Source organism: Apostichopus japonicus, chromosome 22 (assembly GCF_037975245.1).
Source record: "Apostichopus japonicus isolate 1M-3 chromosome 22, ASM3797524v1, whole genome shotgun sequence".
Lineage (NCBI taxonomy): Eukaryota > Metazoa > Echinodermata > Holothuroidea > Aspidochirotida > Stichopodidae > Apostichopus > Apostichopus japonicus.
The window spans coordinates 18556703-18580553 of record NC_092582.1 but is presented as its reverse complement, the minus strand read 5'-3'; the positions used below and the strand labels follow the sequence as shown (position 1 = coordinate 18580553).

The 23851-nt window shown below is 41.6% G+C and overlaps 1 protein-coding gene across 4 annotated transcripts in view; it reads left to right on the top strand.

Annotated features, from left to right (window-relative positions):
* Nucleotides 1-23851, top strand: part of LOC139964299 (hemicentin-1-like) — a 93331-nt gene that overhangs the window by 18661 nt on the left and 50819 nt on the right. For all 4 annotated transcript variants that reach the window (XM_071965792.1, XM_071965791.1, XM_071965793.1 and 1 more), the window contains exons 4-29: nucleotides 348-519; nucleotides 1314-1568; nucleotides 2020-2283; nucleotides 3403-3547; nucleotides 4108-4241; nucleotides 4554-4829; nucleotides 5278-5547; nucleotides 5686-5955; nucleotides 6253-6441; nucleotides 7043-7138; nucleotides 7533-7805; nucleotides 8265-8540; nucleotides 9101-9379; nucleotides 9802-10074; nucleotides 11138-11413; nucleotides 12549-12821; nucleotides 12993-13268; nucleotides 13899-14171; nucleotides 15083-15355; nucleotides 16097-16369; nucleotides 17487-17762; nucleotides 18551-18682; nucleotides 20789-20953; nucleotides 21676-21951; nucleotides 22742-23014; nucleotides 23574-23849. In XM_071965792.1, the coding sequence (XP_071821893.1) occupies nucleotides 348-519; nucleotides 1314-1568; nucleotides 2020-2283; nucleotides 3403-3547; nucleotides 4108-4241; nucleotides 4554-4829; nucleotides 5278-5547; nucleotides 5686-5955; nucleotides 6253-6441; nucleotides 7043-7138; nucleotides 7533-7805; nucleotides 8265-8540; nucleotides 9101-9379; nucleotides 9802-10074; nucleotides 11138-11413; nucleotides 12549-12821; nucleotides 12993-13268; nucleotides 13899-14171; nucleotides 15083-15355; nucleotides 16097-16369; nucleotides 17487-17762; nucleotides 18551-18682; nucleotides 20789-20953; nucleotides 21676-21951; nucleotides 22742-23014; nucleotides 23574-23849 (6214 nt within the window). The remainder of the gene's footprint in view (nucleotides 1-347; nucleotides 520-1313; nucleotides 1569-2019; nucleotides 2284-3402; nucleotides 3548-4107; nucleotides 4242-4553; nucleotides 4830-5277; nucleotides 5548-5685; nucleotides 5956-6252; nucleotides 6442-7042; nucleotides 7139-7532; nucleotides 7806-8264; nucleotides 8541-9100; nucleotides 9380-9801; nucleotides 10075-11137; nucleotides 11414-12548; nucleotides 12822-12992; nucleotides 13269-13898; nucleotides 14172-15082; nucleotides 15356-16096; nucleotides 16370-17486; nucleotides 17763-18550; nucleotides 18683-20788; nucleotides 20954-21675; nucleotides 21952-22741; nucleotides 23015-23573; nucleotides 23850-23851) is intronic.

The window sequence follows — 23851 nt, the reverse complement described above, 5'->3', positions numbered from 1 at the left end:
TCTTACGTGTAAGGTTTGGGGACTGAAAATGTTTGAAGTGTTAAAGAAATCTGATTAAATTTAAAGATTTACTTTTAAGACTAACTTTGTTGAGTCATGATAAGTTTTTTTTTGATGTATTTTTTTGTATTTATATTTATTTGTATTTATATTTTGTATTTATATTTGTATTTATGTGTATTTTTTTGAAGTATTTTTTGAGGGATGATAAGTATTTCAGAGACTTGCCTTTAATTTTTTGTGAATGAATATTTGGTCATTTTAATTGTTATAACTCTAGAAGTTAGAGTCATTTTCCATCAACTTTTTTTTTTAAAGTTGAGCTGTCTCTTTCTCTCTCTCTCTAGGTTTTGAAATTTGTAGAATTATCCGTCCAGACTAGAAAAGTCCACCTGATCTCGACTGACATGAGCCAGGGGGCAGTTCAATACCACTGGTTACCCGTGGATACCAGGTTACGACAGTTCATCATTTCCCTGAGTGGAGACAACCCAAATATCATGCTCAGAGCCCCAAATGGTACTTATTTGATTGTAGAATTTGATGTATTATTTTAACATTCACATGTATAAATATATATATATATATATATATATATATATAAATATAGGTATTTTCCTTCAGTTGATCAATTCTTTTCAGTTATAAGTATAAAGGATGTATTTGCAGTCAATTTCAGTTATTTTGTCCACAACATTATATGCAAATGATTTACATATCTATACAGAAATATAAGGACACACACAATGTTCTTAGAGGGACTTAGGAGTGAAACGGAGAGAATCATCACGAGTTCGATGATACAAACATTCAACCGAGACTGTCTTACACAGTTAATGTCACTTGATACAAAACACTTTGTAAATTGTTACGTATAGTTTCTGCAGGTAAATGACAAATCTATGTACATCAAAAGTGGAATCCGATGATCCTCAAGTAAGAGTGTGAAATTCACATATTGTTTCAAGTTTCCCTTGTCACCTTAACTTATTTTAGCAGTTGATCGTAAAACTTGACAGTTTCAAGTGGTACTCCCCCCATGGGGGAGGGGGGGTGGTACTTATTTTAAATATTCCTCTTCCCCCAGTTGGATAATGTTAATTCACCTTCCCATGTACTATTGTCAAATTGATAAAGGCATTGACTTATTGAAGTTGTAAAAGCAGTTGTCTCAGGAAGATCAGGGGATTGGAAGGGATCCCAAACCCCCTTTCCCACCCCCACCCAATCCCCTGCAGCACCAAAGTAAAGAAACTATTTCATGGAGGAGTATCAATTTTTTAGTTCATTTGTGTTATCATTGTTATCAATAGGTGATGTAATACCTGTGGTACCAAATAGTCCAGAAAATCCACCAACTGGTCCATACTTAGAAGAATTGTTAACTCTAGGAAAAGCATACATTGTTGCCATAAGGAATTCCACGCCGGGAGTTTACCGCTTGAACGTCAGCAGTACATCGTCCAGTACCCTCCGTGTGCAAGGAATCAGTCTGTTAGATTTCAAGTTTGGTTTTTCAAGAGATATGACCACCAACTTGAATCATACAAGCAGACTTCCTTTGAGAGGTAGGTTGTTTTGGTTCCCCCCCGTTTGTTTGGTCAATAAACGGTTCTTTTTCATTCATTTCCTTGTATTCTTTACTGCTCTGCTTATACTAAAACTGACTGTCAACATCTGCACCATATCTGCATATTACATGAAATAAATCTGGTGGATGTCCCCCCCCCCACCACTCTTTTCATCCTATCCCACCACCTCCGTTATCCCCATCCCCATTCCACCTCCACTTTCCCCACCACGTTTCCACCTCCAATTTCCCCACCTCCAATTTCCCCCCCCCCATTTCCACCTCCAATTTCCTCACCCCCTTTCCACCCCCAGCCCTACTGATACGTATTACAATCCTCCACACGTAGTCGTTACAGGCGGTACGGGTAAGTGATTACCTGCTTTTGACTGGGATTATGATATCGATTGCTGTTGAACGTGTGCTACTTTAAAACACCACATTTACAGGGGTACGGTCCCAGCTCCTCATCTCGGCGGATCAGCTTCTCCCGAGAGGCTACCTGAAGAAAGTTGAGTTTCTGAATCTGCAAGGGCACATCATCCCGGGCCACGAGTACACCTTGGAGCCCGATCCGACCCAGGACGGGATCTACACCGTCGCTGACATCATCCCCCCCGGCGATTACTTCCACATCCGAGTCAAGGGCATCGATCACCAGAATTACAACTTCCAGCGAATCACAGCGGCGGCAGTCAGCCCATTGGTTCCTGGTAAGTCGGAATTTTGTAGAATTTTAAAACTCTAAAATGGATGTATTCTAGATTTCCATAAATGCTTTTTTTTTCCCCAACACAGATGGATATTTTTTATTGGCAGATAATGTTTTTATGTGGATTTACACGTTGTGACTGTCTAATATGTCAACGTCTGGTTGATGGCGATGACTGTTTCTTTCATTCAGCCGTCGAATTATAACCATCCGTCCGTTTCCAGTCCCATATACCGCAGTATTTCCAACAGCTGTTGAGATGATGCTTTGGCTGTGCTTATGGAAAACTGTCGCCTCCTTAAAATGGAAGTTAATTTTTTTTTTCTGTCAGTGAGTGAAATAAAAGCTGACATGAAACATTCTATTATCTATCGTGGGAGCGACATGGCAGATTTCTACTTGCTCTTGAAGACGGTAAGGTCTTGTATTCGTACTCACACCTACCAAAATGTGATAGTCATCATATGTTTATATCGACCCATTAAAGTACTAACAGAAGAACCGAAGACACCAGGTGGGTAGTTTCAGACCGCTCGGCTTCCCCTTGAAGTAAAGATTAAGATCATTATCTGAGGAATATTAACGTCGCATTTTTTTCCCCTTTCTTTTTGATCCATCTCTGTATTTATTTTGTTGTTTGAATGTCTGCCCGCCGACACTTTTTTTCCTTCATGGTTGTTTGCATCCTTGCAGACGAGAAATGGTTTGTGGAAGTTGGGCTTAGGGTGTTGACAAAATGGATCATCGCCTGGCCAGGTGATGACCCCAGTAATGGCCGTGCGTGTCTGTTACCATGGTAATGGTTTTTTTGTTATACTTGATGCCTGAATTTGTCTGTCTGGATTGAACAGCATAAGACATCTCAATTTTGAATTAAAGAAACTGAGCCCTGCATTGTCGGAAATTTTAATAAACAGTCTTCGATATTCTCTGTCTGGCTTTGGTGATGTAGATGGATTAAAAAAAAAAAAATTGAGGAAGATCAAGTGAATATTGCAAAATTCCTTTTCACAGAATTTTTTTGTAAAGTGGCATTTGATTGGAAGTGCGTTCCCCTTGATAACCTGGTGAATACAATCGTAAAGTAAGTAGCACTTTACAATTTTTTTTTCATTTTCAGCTGCTCCGTTGCCCAGAATGGCAGCTAGGACACCAGGATTCTTTGGAAAGATGGCCACACTGAGATGTTTTGTGGATAGCATGCTTCCGTTTACCGTAGAGTGGAGGAAAGGAGAAGAAGTGATTGGGATGACCGATCAGTTCAGGTACCATCATAAAACTACTCATCAGAATAAATACTAACTCCTTAAAATCTGGTTTGCTTTCTTGACAGTTACTTCTCTCTAATTTGTTCTCTCTAAAGTCATATAACAGATGATAATGACGAACAAATAATATTTATTATAAAGTATCTTTTTTATCCCGTGATCCTTCCAATCAATTTGAGTGAAGCATAATTCCCTGCACAATCTGTACAAGTTAGTCAAATAGTATCAACTCACCACCTTCTCACCCCCAGTGTTATGGTGGTGGAGAACAAACCCCCCAAAATGTTCAGTGACCCCCGGTCCATCCCCAGGTGAAATTGTGAAAAAAATATGGTTGGCAGAAAGTGACATAAGATTTTTGACTTCTTTAGACTAGAATATACTGAATTGAAGCTGATATATAAGTTCTGGAGATGGTGAAACCCCGAAGCATCCTGGGGGGGAGGGGGCTTGACCCCTTGACCCCCTACCAGTGATGTATCACTTGCCATCACCTTTACTCATGATGTATTTGGCATATTCAGGTTTATATTTTTTTACTGTATTTTCATTACCAGTGAGAGTTCCCTCGTTGAGTATGATGTCGGTAATGCCCACAGCCAAGTGGAAGGTATCTACTCATGTATTGCACACAGCAGGGACATGGAGAAACCTTTGATGGGTAGAGCGGACACATTCCTAGATGTCACAGGTAGGGTGCCTAAGTATTCAATGAATACACCACCTACAGTTGCAGTCTCGGTCATTAGTGTCATTAAAACGACTTCAGAAACACTTTTTTGATATCGTTAAAAGAACAAAATTTGTGAATTGCCAATTTTGCCAAATTAATGTATCCTTAACTGTTGCATTCACGATGTTGTCACCATGCACGAACAGACCATATAGAAGGCTTACAGTACTGATACCAACAAGAGTTGATTTTAAGATTTTGTAAAATACTTTGCATGGTTGAATTTTCTTGCAAGGAGTGACATCTCTTGATTATTGCTTCCCGTAACAGAACCGCCCCCAAGAATTCTACCTCCAAGCAATGTGACGACGGTACCCGGTCTGGACGCCATTCTGACTTGTGATATATCCAGCACGGTCCCATATAACGTCACATGGGATAGACCCGGCAGCTCGCATTCCCTTCGACTCAACACCAGAGTTCATCTCCTGAGAAGCGGGTCCCTCATCATCAGGGACGTTCGTCAGGAGGATACCGGGAGATTCCGTTGCATCGCCAGAAACGAGGGAGGGTACAGCTTTGACTATGTTCCCCTTCTCATTCAAGGTTTGTGCCGTATTCACCATGACTGAAAGATCTAGAGCTTTTTCTTTTGACTTGCAATGTTCAAATGGCATCTACAGGTCATCCCCTCACTATAATATGCTAGAAGTCCAATAATTGTCACTCATTCAACAAGCATTTTTAATTCTAAATGTATATATGTATATATACATTCATTTGATGATATCCAGAAGGGTGTCTTATGTTAGACATATTTTGGATAACACTCGGCAGGTTAGGTTAAATCGCTGGCAGGTTGTGACAAAGCACACACATAGCTGCTTCACGCTATTGAGATACATGCATGATTTGACAGACAAGAAAACAGAAAAGACAAAAACTGATTGAGTAGATGTGTATCTTTCAAAGTTACAGACTTAGATATTAAAATAAGAATTTTGAAACATGTAGAGCGCTTCAAATTAATTCCGATGTTCTACTATTCCTACAGAGCCACCTGAAGCTTTTGCCGCTCAGCCCAATGTGACCTTCATGGCGTGGGACAATACTACCCTCACCTGCACCGCTACTGGTATACCAACACCCAGGATTACCTGGACAAAGGACGGCCTACCTCTGCCAGACGACTCTCGAGTGGTCGACTCTGGGGACGGAAGACTGTTCCTTAGAAGTATGACCCCGAGTCTGGCTGGTATCTATACCTGTCACGCTATAAACGATGCAGGCGCCAGTGAAATACCCATTTATGTCTCCTACTCAGGTAAGACAAGCGATGACATATCGGGGGAAGGGACAGCCGGAAATTGGGGGGTTGGGTGGGTGTGTGGGTATTGGCATTGTGTTATGTGACAAGAAATGCAAAAATTCACCCATGTGTTATTTTCTTAAATAATTTCAGAGGTACCGTACATCACACGTGGAGAGAACGAGTATTTGGTGGCACCGGATCAGAGGGCAACCCTCCACTGTAGGGCCACGGGGAGCCCCCCGCCAAAGATCATGTGGTTCAAGAATAACATGGACCTCAGCACCTCCCATTACACCGAAGTCACAGAGGAAGGTGACCTGATCATCATGAGCGCCCACGTCTACGACCAGGGAGAGTACATGTGTGTGGCAGCTAACGAGGCCGGCAGCGACTCCATGCCCGTTAATCTCTTCGTCGGAGGTAATTCAAGATTTAATCAACCACAAATCATATTATTATCATATTTATCAAGACAAACACATTATATTATTAACATATATATAAAACAAACATATTATATAATCATATGATCATATTTATCAAACAGACAAACAACAAGTTAAATCAAGATAACCACTTGATAGATTCCTTCATTAAGAAATGCTTCCAGTTAGATCAGACGTAGGTGACCAATTTTTGACTTATCTAGCATAAAATTGGAGGCAATTCTGATGGCTTTGACCTCTGAACTCTACTCTTCTTATTTGTGTTGTCCAGCTGAACCTGAGATCATCCTGGCACCTAGTCGAAACACCGGGGATGACTACGGTCAGAACGTGACTCTGCCCTGCCTCGCCCAGGGTTACCCTAAGCCCACTATACGTTGGGAGAAAGTAGGAGCGGAGGGATTCCTCACAGAGAGTAGCAGGATGGATGTTTTACCCAATGGTTATCTCGTCATTCATGGTAACAAGGAAAACCTGTTTTTATTTTCACTTTAATGCTCATGTTCACTTGATTACATTAATTAGAATTGGTTTTAATAGTTGCATTTCTTTGATTGTCATTTTAACTTATAATAAGGGTATCCTGTTATAATCGGTATTTCCTCATATTTTGGTCATTAAAGTGAAATCATCAAGTTGCCCTTGCGATTTATATTTTGCACAAAGATCAAACTGGCTGTGTCAGCTATCAAAGAACACTTTATAATGGCAAGCTTCAAATGTCTTCCTAACTCATACCTAGTAAGTCATGTTAACACTGTAAATTTTTAATCAAATAGTTGGTGCCTATATCAGTTTTGTAAACTGCAAGGTTGAGGTTCGTATTTCCACATGCTGCATCTTAAATGTGTCCCGACATAAATGAAATATCCAGGTAACGTGATTTTACCTCGGCATCCGACGATAACGTCGGTTTTTTTTCTGTAAAGTATCCTCAGATATCTTTGTATAAGTAAGCCTGTAGTCTGATAAGTCTCCTCTTGGAATGGATCTCTTATAAAAACATAAAAATTTTAATTGTTTTATTTCTCGATTTGTGTTCTTTTTGTCTGTCATTGCAGAACTGGCCGTTGACGACAGAGGGACGTACATTTGCCACGCAGAAAACGCATTCGGTGTGGACACGGCAGTCACACAGTTGAGAGTTACTGGTCTAGGTAAGAAGTTTTTATTACTCCAGAACAATTAAATGATATCTGTTTAAATGAGGAGGAATGAAGACAAAATAAATACATAAAGACAAATCCATTGCAAAAGGGTTTCCTCAATGTTTCTCGAAAGAGAAGCTTTTGCGACGCACCTTTTTCCGTGGCAAGACTCAAATGCTCTTAAATGCAGTTTTTACTGCCATGAAGATAACTTGTATGCTGAAACATTAGCAAAAAAAGAAAGAAAAACAAAGTGAACATCTTCATGCTTCCTTGAACTGTCATACCAAACAAACAAACAAACAATAAATTAGTAAGAACAAAGAAGCAAAATGCTCCTGGTCATTTTGTCTGCCTCCAGTTTTTGTTTACGCAGTTCTTTTTCGTCTTGTCTCGTACTTAGTCCAACCGAGTATCAGTGCGGTCAGCCCACGTGAGATCGTCACCGCCAGCGACAAAGTGTCGCTTCTCTGCGAGGTCGTCATGGGAAACCCCCCTCCGAGCATCGAATGGTACCGGGATGGTAGTCCCATGGACTTTGAGGTGGGCAGGCATCGTCTCGAGGAGGGCCGTCTGGTCATCGAGAGTGTCCTGGTGAGCGACGGCGGGAGGTACACATGCATCGCAACGAACGAAGTCGGTAATGCCAGCGTTACCACACAACTCATCGTCCAAGGTATGTCAATGAAGTAGGCGGTTTCCACCTTTTTATCTTCATTAAGATGTTTGTTGAAGGCGCCCATATGCCACATGAACTTTAAAAATGAACTGAAAATTTATATTTTTTTGTCCTTATTTTTCCCCCCCCCCCGTTAACCGTCACAAATGTGGGTTAGTTACTGTCTCAATGTAAGGTGACTGGGGTTAAGCTGTTTTGTTTTCCATGCAAGGCTTTCATCTTGGTGGGCTCTTCTTAAAAAGTACATAAAACATAGCAAAAGATGATGCGAATTGCTTTGCACTAAGTACAGAAAAGGCGCAAAAACAGTAGATTCAAACATATCGTCCGTCAATTTCGTTTTAAGAATTGTACTACCAGACCGATGCAGAAAGAACAGACACCTTTGCTTGTTGCTGGCAAACATGAATGCTATGCTGTTCACCTTCATGCTCTCTCCATCAAAATCCTCTACAGTTCCCCCAATAATTCTGGAGGACGTAAAGCAGAGCTACACGGTCATCGAGACCAAATCGGTGCAACTGAACTGTCCAGCGGAGGGATTCCCCAGACCGCAGATCCAGTGGTTATTTAACGGAGAACCAATCTCAAACAACGGACTCGACCACTTTGTTAACGACCAGGGTTCCCTGTCCATTCCATTCGCGGCCAGCGAGAACGGAGGCACCTACACCTGTAAGGTGGTGAATCCAGCCGGCCAGGTGTCACTCGACATAGCATTGCACGTGTTGGGTAAGTAATAACGGAGATGCATTATCATCGGATGGATCTTTAAAGTGGATCATTTGATTTATTAAAGCAAAGATGACTCTGGAGCTTGGTTACTGAAGTTAGAGAAAGGAACAACTTGTCATTTGCAAAGATGCAAAGTTTGCGTTTCCCAATGATATCCGGCTCCTGGAAAGAAAGCAACTTCTTTGGGGAAATTGTGAAAAGTATATAACTTATGTCTTACAAGAGATGAATAAAGCCCATGTGTTTCTGCTTCATATCTTTGCAGTCATGTCTTCATATATTCCCACCAGCTGTCCACCCACCCACCCACATAGTCAAATAGAAATATTTCTCTTTGGAGAAAGATTTGATTTGAATATCTCTTTTGAATAATTAAATTGCCGTTAATTATTCCTGTCAGGCTCTCTCTCTCTGTCATATTTGACAAATTGTGACAATTTTAAAATCTGTTGCAGTCGATCACGACCGAAACCCACAATACGTTCGCTCGCTGTTTATCATTTCTTTAACCTCTCGTTTCTTTCTTCTTCCTCCCAAATCTGTCGTCATTCTTGCAGTTCCTCCTTCCATCGACGGTCCAGACTCGTCCATATCCCTGAACACCACCGAATTCAACCCGGTGACGCTACCCTGCGTGGTCAGGAGCAACCCCCCGTCAGAGATCCGATGGACCAGGAACGGCGAGCCGGTGCCCTTCTCGGGCAGGAACTACTACCAGTCATCCAGCGGATCTCTGATCTTCCAGAGGGTGGAGGAATCCGACAGGGGTTACTACGTGTGCATCGCCACAAACCAGGCTGGAAACACTACCAAGATTGTGGAGCTCGAGGTCCACGGTAAGGGAAAGATTAACTCTGCCTCAAGAATCACAAGGGATGTTTCAGTTTTTTGTTGTCGATAATACCTGAAAAACATTCCGAAGTACCAGAGGAAGAATGGTCTGTTTGACTTAAGGATATGTGTGTGTTTACCGAAGACAAATTTTCTGACCACTAGAATTATACAGGGGAATGGAGTGGGGTCATCTTTGTGATTTTTCTCATTCTAAGTGATGCTTCATAAAATTTTGGAAAAGTGCTAGTTATAAAATTTGGTCTTCTTCCTCAAACTTGTTGCAGTGAGTCCTCAGCTTATATGGGCTGCATATTCATCCTCTAATAAAAATGATTTATCAAATGTACAGTAAGTGGTAGTTAAATATGTCGAATCCCGGCCAAGTTTCGATTCTTGAAATGATCTCTGCGTTTCACTTCGTCAGTCGTCCCGAGAATCAGAGAGGCCGACGACGAGGCCAGTGTCATCGTCGGGGAAATGCTGAGCCTGGAGTGCAACGCCTACGGTAACCCGGCACCGGAGATCAGTTGGCAGAAGGATGGAACCAAGGTCAAATTCCACAAACGAAGGTTCGTCAAGGAGGACAGCGGCACGTTCACCATACGCAATGCTCGTCCCGGAGATCAGGGCACGTACACTTGTTTAGCTACGAACGACGCCGGAGCGGACAGAAGAGTCGTACGTGTTAGCGTATTCAGTGAGTAGAAAACTCTCAACCGAGAAAACATTCACTCAATCTCGGCTCTTGATTTGCCTATGCGAACGTATTTTTTTTGTGTACAATAGTGACTTTCAGAAACAGAAAGCCAGATTTTGGTGGCGTTTTTTTTCTCAGGTTATGTACAGCCCTGTGTTGTAGTTTAAATATTTAAATTTGTGAAATCTCTGTATGTTGTAGATGAATAGCACCACTGGAGGCTATGGCAGTACCACGATGTGAGGGTTATGGCTCTAGGTACGCTCTAGTACGAGATATCTGAACTTTTTCATTTCTGGACTTTTTTTAATTTTTGTGTGCCTTTGTTAGACAGCATTTAGGATGCCAAGTAGGTTTTTCAAAGAGGGATGGATGATATCAGTTAAGCGTTTGCATGGTGACTTCAGTGGTCTAGAAGTTATTTTGTGGAAAGTTGATGCCCCAGAGATTACACACTAACATTTTCTCCACCATTTTTGGCTTCTAAGGTTGGCAACCATTAAAAGCTTACATGACTCTCTGGTAGAACCAAAAATAAAAGCTTTCCTTTCTTAATACATCATATTAGAAAAACACGGTTCTGTTTCCAAACAAATGTAAAACAAGTACCGATGAAAATTATCATTACTGCAGTTCAACTTTAAAGATAAATACCCCAATAGTTCAAATTTTGCGTGTTGTCTCTCATTTGTTTGAGACCACAGAGCTGATCATTTCAGGTATGGGCTGTGTGTTATATGATTTGAAATACCAAGTGGGTTTATAAGTTTTAGTACTTGTTCGGTTACAGTAGCTCACCAACTAGCTACTTGTTGGGTCTCACCTATTATATTAACTAAAAATCACTCTAAACTTTGAGGAATACAGTATCCCTGGTCTCCATGTCTTCTTGACTCAAATAGTCGTGCCGTCATCATTTTAACCGGCAAACACGACGAATAAAGATTTGAGAAAGTTACTACCTATGGGTTTCGGTTCAAGTATAAACCACCTACTTCCTATCGACACCCTCTTTTGTTGATGTGGACAAAAACGTCTTTCTTTGCTTTTTTCGCACTGACAGTTGCTCCAAACATCACCGACTCGTTTCAGTCCTACAATGTCCTTGTGGACAGGGACGTGATGCTGTACTGTGATGTGACAGGCTTCCCGGATCCTGAGATTGAGTGGTTCATTAACAATGAAGCCATTTCTCCAAACAACATCAAGTATTCCATCGATGAGAGCACCGGCTCCCTGGAAATCCTGTCCCTATCTGTGGAGGACACAGCTATCTATGAATGCCGTGCATCTAACCCAGCGGGTTTGGCTACCGGCGAGTTTGAAATCAATGTCGTGGGTATGTTATCAGACGCAGAGGATGTTCATCATTGTTTTACTTATATATTTATTTACTTTATACAGTTATTTAGTTATATTATTTTCAAATTTTAATGAATAAATATTACATGTATAATAATGATTCAAAGTGATATAAAAAATATAACATGTCTGGATTGCCATAGAAATGTTGCAAAAAACTTGTTTTTTGGGGGGGAACATTGGCATGATTTTGGCATTCATTGTTGTTGCTAGAACTTACCTTATACTGCATCTGATCTGATATACTTAGCATGAGCAGTGAAACTCTATGGCCTGTTGAAGGTTTACAAATGTACTGTAGGGTATTCAACAACATACATACTGCATGGTAGCAAAATAATACATACTGTAGGGTATTCACGTTGTGAATACTGCATGGTAATCACATACATACAGTATGGTATTCACATGGTACATACTGTATGGTTTTCAACATACAATGCTGTCTGGTATTCACATTATACAGGCTACGTGATTTTCACATCGCACACACTATGGTATTCACATCATACATACTGCATGGTAGTAAAATAATACATACTTTAGGGTATTCACATTGTACATACTGCATGGTGATCACATCATACATACTGTATAGTATTCACATTTTACATACTGCATTATAATCACATCATACATACAATATGTTTTTCACATCATACATACTGTAAGATATTCACATCATACATACTGCATGGTAATCACATCATACATACTGTATGGTTATCACATACTTACTGCATTGTAATCACATCATACATACTATATGTTTTTCACATCATACATACTGTAAGATATTCACATCATACAGGCTATATGGTATTTATGTCGTAAATCCTGTCTGGTATTCACATCATACATACTGTATGGTTATCACATACTTACTGCATGGTAATCACATCTCACATACTGTAGGGTATTCACATCATACAGGCTATAGGGTATTTATGTCGTAAATCCTGTCTGGTATTCATATCATACATAATGTATTGTATTCACATCAGACAAATTTTATTGTATTTCACACTCAAACTGCAAGGTAATTGTGTCATTCATACTGCACGGTGTTCATATGTTTTCAAACTGTATGGTATTACATATCATTTAAACAGAACCTCCCAAAGTTACAAATGGCACCATTGAGATCGTCAAGGTGATGATGGGGGACACTGCAGACATGAGTTGTGAGATCCACAGCACTCCACCACCAGAGATAAGCTGGGAAGTGGAGAATCAGCCCATATCCGTCAGTTCATCTGCCCTGGTCTTACCAGACAACACCCTCAGACTCTCACGGACCAGGCCCTCGGACGCTGGCTACTATACCTGCATCGCCACTAATATTGTAGGCACTGCTACCAAGATGTACCAGTTGGTCGTGCTAGGTGAGTCATCTCTTTGACTTCATGATGGAATTTTTTTATTTTTTATTTAAAAAAAAATAAAAAAATAACAAGTAGTTATGACAGAAGGAAACAAGTATCATATTTTCTTGTCTCTCATTGATTGTTTGATTGATTGATTGTTTGATTGATTGATTTCTCTCTCCTCGTTAGTTCCACCGACAATAGTACCCGGTGAAGAACAACAGACGGCCTACGTAGAGGAAGCCGTCCGTCTCTCCTGCGAGCACGATGGCTTCCCTCAGCCGACCGTCATGTGGATGAAAGGCGAGGAGAAGGTCAACACACAAAACAGGCTCAAATATTTTCTGAGTCCCGACGGCTCCCTCACAATCTACGGCTTGCAGGACCAGGACTCCAGCGAATACACTTGCAACGTTGGTAACGAAGCAGGCATCGCTAGCATCACTACAGAACTGACCGTGTTGAGTAAGTAGATCAGTTTACTTCTGTCTAAAGGCTTGACAAAGTACAATGTACAATGCAACCCACTAGATAGAGGAGGACTTAAATCAGAAATCAAATAGCTTTGAAAAGCGGTCTCCCATTTCCAAAATTCGGTCGCACAAGGGTTAAGTAAGTGGCGGGGATGGCATGGGCAGGTGTGAAGGTCGAGGGTCAGGTGGGTAGGGAAAAGAAAGAGTATAAGGTGATTGTTCATGGAGATGTGATGTTCACCTCAACAATTCCTAACCAAATAAATGGAAAGCTGTGTAGGTCTCCCTTAGTGGAACATGAATTACAATATAAGGTAAGACAAGATCATCTGCCTCGGCAGTGCAGGTGGGACAAACGAAGCAACCATCCTCAGAGAAAGTTAGGTAGAAACCTTCCTTATCTCTTTAAAACCATATCATATTGCACCAATATCATCATAAATTGGTTAGTTTTTCAAGTTCATAACTTGTTACCCAGTATTACCCAGGATGCACTGCTCCATCATGGCAGCGTCATTCACTCTCTGACGTGTAGCTGATGCGGCAGTTTCCTTCTCGAGTTGATGTCGTCGTCTGTGCCATTAACCTTTTGCTACATCTTTCTCCCATCTGTCTCCCAAAGTGCCGCCGCAAATCATGGAGACGCCCAGCGACTACACCGTTCTGTATCGTAACTCCGTCACCCTCCACTGTGAAGCCGATGGCATCCCGCCTCCGAAGACAGTGTGGACGAAGGACGGCGTGCCGCTGACGGAGGACGACGTGAGATACTTTGCCAATCCCAGCGGATCGCTGAGGATCGCATCGGCGGTTCGAAGTGACACGGGGACCTACAGCTGCCTGATTACTAACTCTGCTGGGACCGCTAGGAAGGATATCAATCTTAACGTTCTGGGTTGGTAGCCATGAAATGTTTCTCTTATTTTGTCCGTTTATTCATCCACCCCTCCCCCCTCCTCCAAGATTTCCACTTTAAAGATACTGTTTCTAATTAAACCCTACTTAATACTGTTAGTAATGATGGTCACCTTTATGCAAAGATTGTGGACTGTTGTCTATGTTGAAATGACTTTCTAAATTGAAAAGATTCCAAATTTGAGTTAAAATGTTGAATTGGAAGCCACCCGACGTGTAAGTTGTAATCCATATGCCTCTGCGGGTTTCTACCACATTTGTGGTCGCTTAAGCGTTGGAAATATAACGGCTGATTATTATGATATTATTATTATTATGATGACATACTCCTGTCTTCTTGCCACCCTCTGATAAGTTAATACTAAAATCTCTCAAGGATGAGGTTTGTAATTCTCACAGTGCATTTGATACGGTTAGCATGTATAATAGCCCTTGCAGTAGAGTGTTTATCTTCATGCAGTTGCAGTTTGGTAACATAGGTAGGTAGCAAGTTTTTGGAAGCCAGCGGAAATGGAACCTGCGATATTCTGAAGTTGCAGAATAGCTACCGTACATGCCATTGCTAAAATCGACTCTTTCAGCAATAATTGTTGTCAAAAATTCTTAATATTTCCAAAACAATTACTTTTACCGGTGATTTTATTTTTGCTGGATTCTCTCAAGAGGTGAAGGGATTGTAATATAAGAAAAACAACACCTCAGTGACGGTGATACAATTCATGACAGATGAAGTTGCACCATTGCTGCACCATTGCTGCGCCATTGGTGCACCATTGTACCATAGTTGCACCATTCAGGTGTATCACGTTCTGTTTGTCTCCTCGTGAAATGGTTTCACCCGCGCATAATTCTTCTTCTTCTTCTTCTTGTTCTTCCATCCGCCATTTGTAGTCCCTCCTGAATTTGATAACGAAGCTGAAAATGAGTACAAGGTCCTCCTCAAGCAAGACATCTCCCTGCCCTGTGGTGTGGACAGCTACCCTCCACCGACCATCACCTGGTACAAGGACGGCCACCAGCTCTCCTTCACCACCCCTAGGATCCTCATGATGTCCGATTCGTTGGATATTCCCAGGGCCCAGGTCTCCGATTCTGGTCTATACCGGTGCGTCGCCACACACCCAGCAGGCAACATTAGCCGAAACTTCAGAGTCAATGTTCAAGGTAAAGTGAAATTTAGGCAAAGAGCAGTGTTTATTAGACTTTGTTCAAAGATGAAAGGTTTGTACTCAATGTTGGATACAATATGGACTCCAATTTATTGTTGGAATTATTACACATAGTAGTTATGCCAGCCAGAGGAGGTGGGGCTGGGGAGGGGGGAGGTGGAAGTGGCTGAATAGGGGTCAAGTCAACATGGTTGAAGGAGCAAACTTAACCACCAAAGAGTGCTATGATGAAAGAGGATTAACAGTGGCAAATGAAATTTATTAAGGAAAGGAAACTGCACTCAGTCACCCATAAAACCCTACTACTCAACCTAAGGAAACTTACAGGAGGAAACCAAATTTTTTGTAGTCCACAACAGTTCATATTGAGGAACAAGAATGGACTGACTTTTGGAGTTATATACCCTGAACTCGGGTGAGATGTAATGATATTTTTTGTTTTGCAAAACTTTCGCTTCCCTGTATCCCTTCCTGAAATTCAGTCTCATGTATATGTAGGTATGTAAACCCTTCATGTCTTTGAAAAGAAAAATTAATGGTGACTTCAAAAATAGACATGTACAAGTTTGCTTTTATATATTTCTGAGCGTCATCAGAACCACTTTTGATCCTGTAGTACTAAGTGCTGTGGCATTTATATCACAGGGAATGTCAATGAAGCAGAATGAAACGCCTTAAGCCACCATGGTTTTGTCTGTCGTCATTATCATGGTCTGTTTCGTCTTTTCTCCGTCAGTTCCACCACGGATCGGTGACTCCCCAACCACCATACGTTCCCTCGTGGGAGACAACATTGTTCTACCGTGTGAGGCCGTCGGTGTACCGATCCCCGTGGTGATGTGGAGCAGAGGAGGAGAGAAGTACCCAGCGCAGGATGAGAGATTCGAACAGCTGCAGCAAGGATCGCTCAGCATCAGAAATGCTAAAGAGGGAGATTCGGGGAAATATCTGTGTATCGCTGTCAGTGAGGCCGGCTCAGAGTCAAAAACGTTATGGCTGGAAGTAAACGGTAAGCAGAGAGATAAGCCGAACGTAACTGGACGCTCCGAAGAAAAAAATACCGCAACTTATTCGGAAAGCAAATGCGGAGGGAGAGAGGGTCACATATTCTTGCTAGTTCTTTTTTCAGGACGGACAAATGATTTTAAGAAACTTATTAAGAAACGTGGCAGTGTGCCAGAGTTTCAATGGCAGATTTAAGAACAGGATTTGACTTTGAGAGTGGAGAAAGGGAGGGGGAGGGTGGGGGGTCGGATACATTGACTTAATGTTATCTACAGTTTAAAGGTATATGACTTATACCATTACAAAAAGGATGGTCCCAAAGTGCAGAACTGTTTCTCCTCTTTTTAAGTGCCTTTTACAGCATAGGTCGTAATTGCATGCATTGCAAAGCTGCAGATGACTATTGTAAAGTGGTTCGGTAGGTTCCAAAGATTATTTGAGAAGAGATGACTCCCCCTTCACCTTGAAAGAACATTTAACATGTTTGCCTTCTACCGCTTCCATGCTCCCCACCCCACACCCCCCCCCCCATTGAGTCAGCTACTTTTTTTTTTCTTCAACTAACTTTTAAGGCTTTCTGGATAATTCAATAAAAACATTGTTTACATTTTTCTCATGCTTTCTGGAATCTTAAAGATGGAGAATAACCCATGATGTGAGTGAGGTTTTATTTGCCTGTCATAAATGTTTGTGTTGCCTAATCAATATCTTTGTACTTGCATGACTAGATGTGTGAAGAACACATTAGACATCTAAACTGTATTATTATAACTTAATCCCTGAGCTATTGCTTTGAACACCATATGCCCAGAACTGATATATGTTAGGACAAATTTCCCAAAATTTGGTAGATAGACATGAACATTTTTTTCTCAAAAGTGTGCAAGTTCAATCAATTGTTCCCACTGCAGATGTGACATAGAAATTAAGATTTGATCGTTGTGTGAGAGTTCTGGTCATTGAGAAATGCAAACATTATGTATGTAGTACATTATGACTGTATCTCTCCCAAATACATTTTGATTAACCTGCAATTGGTTTTTTGTTTTGATCGCAATTTTAAGAGACGCCTGGCCTTTCGATTGATTTATGTATTTTTTTTGTGTACTTTTTTTGAAAAGATCCTCCCAGGATAACCAACTACCTCCCTAGCGAATTGGTACAGCCTCTCAACTCATTCTTGATGATACCCTGCGAAGCGGAGGGAAGTCCCAGACCAAACGTTGAATGGTTTAAGGGCAGCACCCCAGTCAAGCAGTTCCAGAACGGTTATACCATCACCACCGATGGCTCTCTGATCATATCCAGTCTGCAGCCAGGCGATAACGGCGTGTACACCTGTCGGGTCTCCAACCAATGGGGAAATGACTCGCAGAGCACATCCGTGGATACCCAAGGTAAACAAATTAACGAAAAAAGCCATCGTTTTGAGTGTCTAGGGTTCACTTCAACATTAATGTTGGGTATTTTTGTTGTCGTTAGTCTTGATAACTGTTTGCATCGACGGTCGTTATTTTAACTCCCGTAACAGTCCAGGTCATTAGCCTTGTGTAGTCAAAAAACAGTTTCGAAAGAAAATGAATCATGTGTTTGAAAGTTTTTGGAATTTTCCATTTTAACGTTGAAATGTGCTTAAAAACTATACCATGGAGTGAAGTGTCTGGACGATGACGACAAAAAAATGTGTGGTGGAATGATTGAATGGGACTGCAGTGATTACTTGCAGGTAAAGCTTCCCTTTGGTGGAGGGACAGGAATGTTGAAGGTTGTCTTCAGCTTCATGAATCATAATCCCACTTAAAAAGTAATACTTTTAAGAGTCGAAAAATCTGACGGCTAAGCATTTTGGTTAGCTGGTTATGTTTAAGAAAAAAAAGTCTGTGCTGCCATGGGTAAAACAGAGACTGTAAAATACTTCTTTTTGTACTAAACTGTAAGATTGAGCCGGTAACTGTTAGCAGTATTTCAATGTCAAACAACTTCAGCCCTGAGTCTTTCTTATGTTAAAGTAGGTTTAGGTCCGTCCTCTATGAAAGTCTGGCAGTTCTGGGTTAAAGTGTTCATTTTAATTTGAAGATTATCATGACTTCCCCAACACTTCAGATACATTCGAGAGACTAAGAATTGATGAAACTGAATATTGTGAATTGATGCAGTAGTATATTTTTAATATTTACTTTTCTAGTGAGGCCGCATATTGTTGGTGAGAACACAGAGCGCGAGGCAGAGACTTTGACAGCGATGCAGGGAGACACGATCCAACTAGAGTGTAACGTAACGGATGCCCATCCACCAGCCACCATCAGTTGGTATATGGGTAAGTTGTTTTGTGTCCCATCCACCATCAGTTGGTTTATGGGTAAGTTGTTGTGTGTCCCATCCACCATCGGTTGGTATATGGGTAAGTTGTTGTGTGTTCAATCCACCAGCCATCATCAGTTGGTATATGGGTAAGTTGTTGTGTGTTCTATACACCAGCCACCATCAGTTGGTTTATGGGTAAGTTGTTGTGTGTCCCATCCACCATCGGTTGGTATATGGGTAAGTTGTTGTGTGTTCAATCCACCAGCCACCATCAGTTGGTATATGGGTAAGTTGTTGTGTGTTCTATACACCAGCCACCATCAGTTGGTTTATGGGTAAGTTGTTGTGTGTCCCATCCACCATCGGTTGGTATATGGGTAAGTTGTTGTGTGTTCAATCCACCAGCCACCATCAGTTGGTTTATGGGTAAGTTGCTGTGTGTTCCATCCACCAGCCACCATCAGTTGGTATATGGGTAAGTTGTTGTGTGTTCAATCCACCAGCCACCATCAGTTGGTTTATGGGTAAGTTGCTGTGTGTTCCATCCACCAGCCACCATCAGTTGGTTTATGGGTAAGTTGTTGTGTGTCCCATCCACCATCGGTTGGTATATGGGTAAGTTGTTGTGTGTTCAATCCACCAGCCACCATCAGTTGGTATATGGGTAAGTTGTTGTGTGTTCTATACACCAGCCACCATCAGTTGGTTTATGGGTAAGTTGTTGTGTGTCCCATCCACCATCGGTTGGTATATGGGTAAGTTGTTGTGTGTTCAATCCACCAGCCACCATCAGTTGGTATATGGGTAAGTTGTTGTGTGTTCTATACACCAGCCACCATCAGTTGGTTTATGGGTAAGTTGTTGTGTGTCCCATCCACCATCGGTTGGTATATGGGTAAGTTGTTGTGTGTTCAATCCACCAGCCACCATCAGTTGGTTTATGGGTAAGTTGCTGTGTGTTCCATCCACCAGCCACCATCAGTTGGTATATGGGTAAGTTGTTGTGTGTTCAATCCACCAGCCACCATCAGTTGGTTTATGGGTAAGTTGCTGTGTGTTCCATCCACCAGCCACCATCAGTTGGTTTATGGGTAAGTTGTTGTGTGTCCCATCCACCATCGGTTGGTATATGGGTAAGTTGTTGTGTGTTCAATCCACCAGCCACCATCAGTTGGTATATGGGTAAGTTGTTGTGTGTTCTATACACCAGCCACCATCAGTTGGTTTATGGGTAAGTTGTTGTGTGTCCCATCCACCATCGGTTGGTATATGGGTAAGTTGTTGTGTGTTCAATCCACCAGCCACCATCAGTTGGTTTATGGGTAAGTTGCTGTGTGTTCCATCCACCAGCCACCATCAGTTGGTATATGGGTAAGTTGTTGTGTGTTCAATCCACCAGCCACCATCAGTTGGTTTATGGGTAAGTTGCTGTGTGTTCCATCCACCAGCCACCATCAGTTGGTTTATGGGTAAGTTGTTGTGTGTTCAATCCACCAGCCACCATCAGTTGGTATATGGGTAAGTTGTTGTGTGTTCAATCCACCAGCCACCATCAGTTGGTTTATGGGTAAGTTGCTGTGTGTTCCATCCACCAGCCACCATCAGTTGGTTTATGGGTAAGTTGTTGTGTGTCCCATCCACCAGCCACCATCAGTTGGTTTATGGGTAAGTTGTTGTGTGTCCCATCCACCATCCACCATCAGTTGGTTTATGGGTAAGTTGTTGTGTGTCCCATCCACCAGCCACCATCAGTTGGTATATGGGTAAGTTGTTGTGTGTCCCATCCACCATCAGTTGGTTTATGGGTAAGTTGTTGTGTGTTCCTTCCACCAGCCACCATCAGTTGGTTTATGGGTAAGTTTTGTGTTCCATACACTGGATACCCCAGTTGTTTTCTGGGTAAGTTGTTGTGTGTCCCATCCACCAGCCACCATCAGTTGGTTTATGGGTAAGTTATAGTGTGTTCCAGCCACCATCAGTTGGTTTATGGGTAAGTGTGGCAATGTTGATATCCCATGCACTTTATGTAATTATTTAAGTCATTGTGTAGACTGATAAGAATTCATCGTCCTTACTCATTAAGATGTGTTTTTTTTCTCTCTCCAATTCTTAATCTCAGATGACCGTCTCATAACTAACCCAGAGAACGCTGGTCTGGAGGTTGACTTTGGTGGTCGGTTGTTGACCATTCCCTTCATACAGAATCAGGATATGGCTCACTACTACTGTATCGCCAGCAATTCTGTGGGAGATACACAGAAACATTTCAGAGTTAATGTCCAAGGTAAACTTGATCATTCCTGTCCGAGTCCAGTTAGGCTTGTACATAGATACGATGTGTGACCTGTATCTCTCTGTCTGTCTGTCCGATCATTCATACTGATAGACCTATTCATGGTTTGCTGCCATGTTACATTGATGTTGGGCCATGTGGGGTACTCAGAAATGCCAGGTCAAAAATGCTTGTCAGGCGTCAATTTTACGTCATTCTTTGAAGAAAATGCTTCTCCTTTTAACAATGCTGTGCGTAGTAGATACAGAAGAGTTGCCATGTGATATCAAAGATATTTTTCGGGGTGTGGTTGATTTACACTCTTAAGTTGAAGAAAGAGATTGATGTGTACAATGTGTGACCTGTATATCTCTGTCTGTCTGTCTGTCCGATTGTTCATTACCAATAGATCTATTCATGGTTTTCTGCCATGTTCCATGGATGTTGGGCCACGTGGGGACTCAGAAATGCGAGCATCAAAAGTGCTCTTTGGGCGTCAATTTACTTCATTCTTTGAAGAAAATACTTCTCCTTTTTATCAATGCTGTGCGTAGTAGATACAAAGAGTTGCCATGTGATATCACAGATATTTGTTTGCCAGGTGTGATGGTTTTACTCTCTTAAGTTTGAAGAAAGAGATTGTTGTGTAGTTGCTTAATAGTGAGCTGTCATGCTATTGTGAGTTTCATTTTCTCGATGTGTGAGATCTTCCTTTCGTCCCTTCCATCTTCCAGAGGGTCCGATAATCAATAGTCTAGCCTGGGAGGAGGTCACTGTCATGGCCGGTCAAGACGTCAGCTTCGACTGCAACGTCCGGGGAACACCGCTTCCCAGAATCTCCTGGCACTTTGACGACATACCGTTGGCCAGCACCAATCAGCGTTACAACTTCCATCTGGACGGTTCCATCGACCTCCGACGCGTGGAGGTCATCGACACAGGCTTCTACACATGCCTGGCGAAAAACCGCGCCGGTACTGCGAACAGGACCATAGTACTGACAGTGGAAGGTGATACTACCAAACTTCATTTCAATCTATTTGCTAAACCCCAAATAATTTCTGGTTTCCTTTATGCTTTGGTCCAATAAATTCATGGCTGGTAGTGAATTGTTGGACAACACCAAATACTGGGGTTTTCATTTTGATCCCCACATTTGATCCCGAATAATCTTGACTAAAATGGTCGACAACTTGGTGGAAATAGTCTCAGGTCACTCTCATGTCACTCAGTGAAACTCTGGTCGTAGTGAAGCAAGTCTGCGCATATATCAAACAAGCACAGTTTTTGCTCAAAATAATATTCCAGTTGGTCAAAATAAGATGCCCCTTTTGTTTTATTTTCTTACCAAAAGGCAGGTCAGTGAGCTAGAAATAAATGGGCGCATTTAGACTCTCAACATACCATCACCCAGATACTCCTAATGTTGGTTTTTAATTCCTTCATGTAAAGACGCCAATTTTAAAACGTTTCAACATTTCACTTCTATTTTGAAAATAAAACTTGAATAGTATAGGTAAGGACCTAAATTGTTACATGTTTTGTAGTTTGAAAGCAGAGTTTGAAAATTTGATACGATGCAACTGAAAAAATTAAGAAAATGTAACCATTTCTGTTAATGTTGTGATGTAATATAGACTAGTTAACATTATCCTTTGTCATATCTGAGAGTATATCTTAAAAAAATAATACCAGCATTTTCATATTACACAGATGTATCTAATCTTTGTTCTTCTGGTGTACAAGTCAATTTGTTTTCTTCCTCGATTGACATTTTTTTAAATATTTTTTTTTATTTAGTTCCTCCTTCCATCAACCCAAGCAAGGATCATTTTGCCCTGCCAGAGGGCACCGATGTCATCTTACCTTGCGAAGCGGACGGCGTCCCCATTCCAGAGGTGACATGGGAGAAAGATGGGATACCCTTAGATATGGAAGGAGCCCAGTACCAGCAGCTGTTCTTAGGATCCCTCAGGATCTCCCCTGTCCAAGCTATGGATGCTGGGGAGTACGTTTGTACGGCCAGGAACGAAGCTGGAGAGGCTTCAAAGACCGTCACTTTACGAGTTCACAGTGAGTGTCATATTTTTTAAAAAAAGGGGAAAAAAGGCAGATTTCCACCATATTTTTTATTCACACGGTCGGTCCGACGACATTGCCAGACTTATCAAAAAGAGTGACAATTTGGAAAAATTTGGACACATAAAGCCCCCCCCCAGTGTTTTGTATACATTTCCATAGTTAATAATGCATGTGAAAATCCAAAAAGTCTTTCTGATTTTTTGATCGATTTTGATTGTTGCATTTGAGAGCTGACTTAATAAATGCGTGCCCATTTGATCCATGAGCCTTCAATATTTTTATTTTTATTAATTTTAATTTTTTTTATTAAAAATAAGAAGGTGGTTTGAACTGTAACCTGGACTGATATTTGTTTTCAATGACCTATACTGTATCCGAATAAATTTGTCTGTCTATAAGTCCTACATTGAGAGTGAGCAATAAAGCCTTATATGCTGATACTGGAATCGAATGGGTGTAGTGACCGGTAGTGGCGAGTACGAGACACGCCGGAGAGTGGATCTCTTCGTGTTCGGCTTCGTTTTATTTCTCCGCCTCTCTCCTCCTCAAGTTCCGCCGTCCGTCGTACCGACTATCCCGAGAATGACGACCGCCAGGGTCAACGAGGACGTGATTCTGACCTGCCCGATCACCGGAACGCCGGAGCCGATCTACCGCTGGAAGAGAAACAACCATAACTTGAGATTAAACTCACGCAGGTACAGAACCATGGAGGACGGTCGGCTGATGATAATCGGTGCCACTCTGATGGATAACGGGGAATATGTCTGTGTTGCGAGAAATCAGGCCGGGGTCAAGAGTGTAGGGGTCAACCTACAGGTCACATGT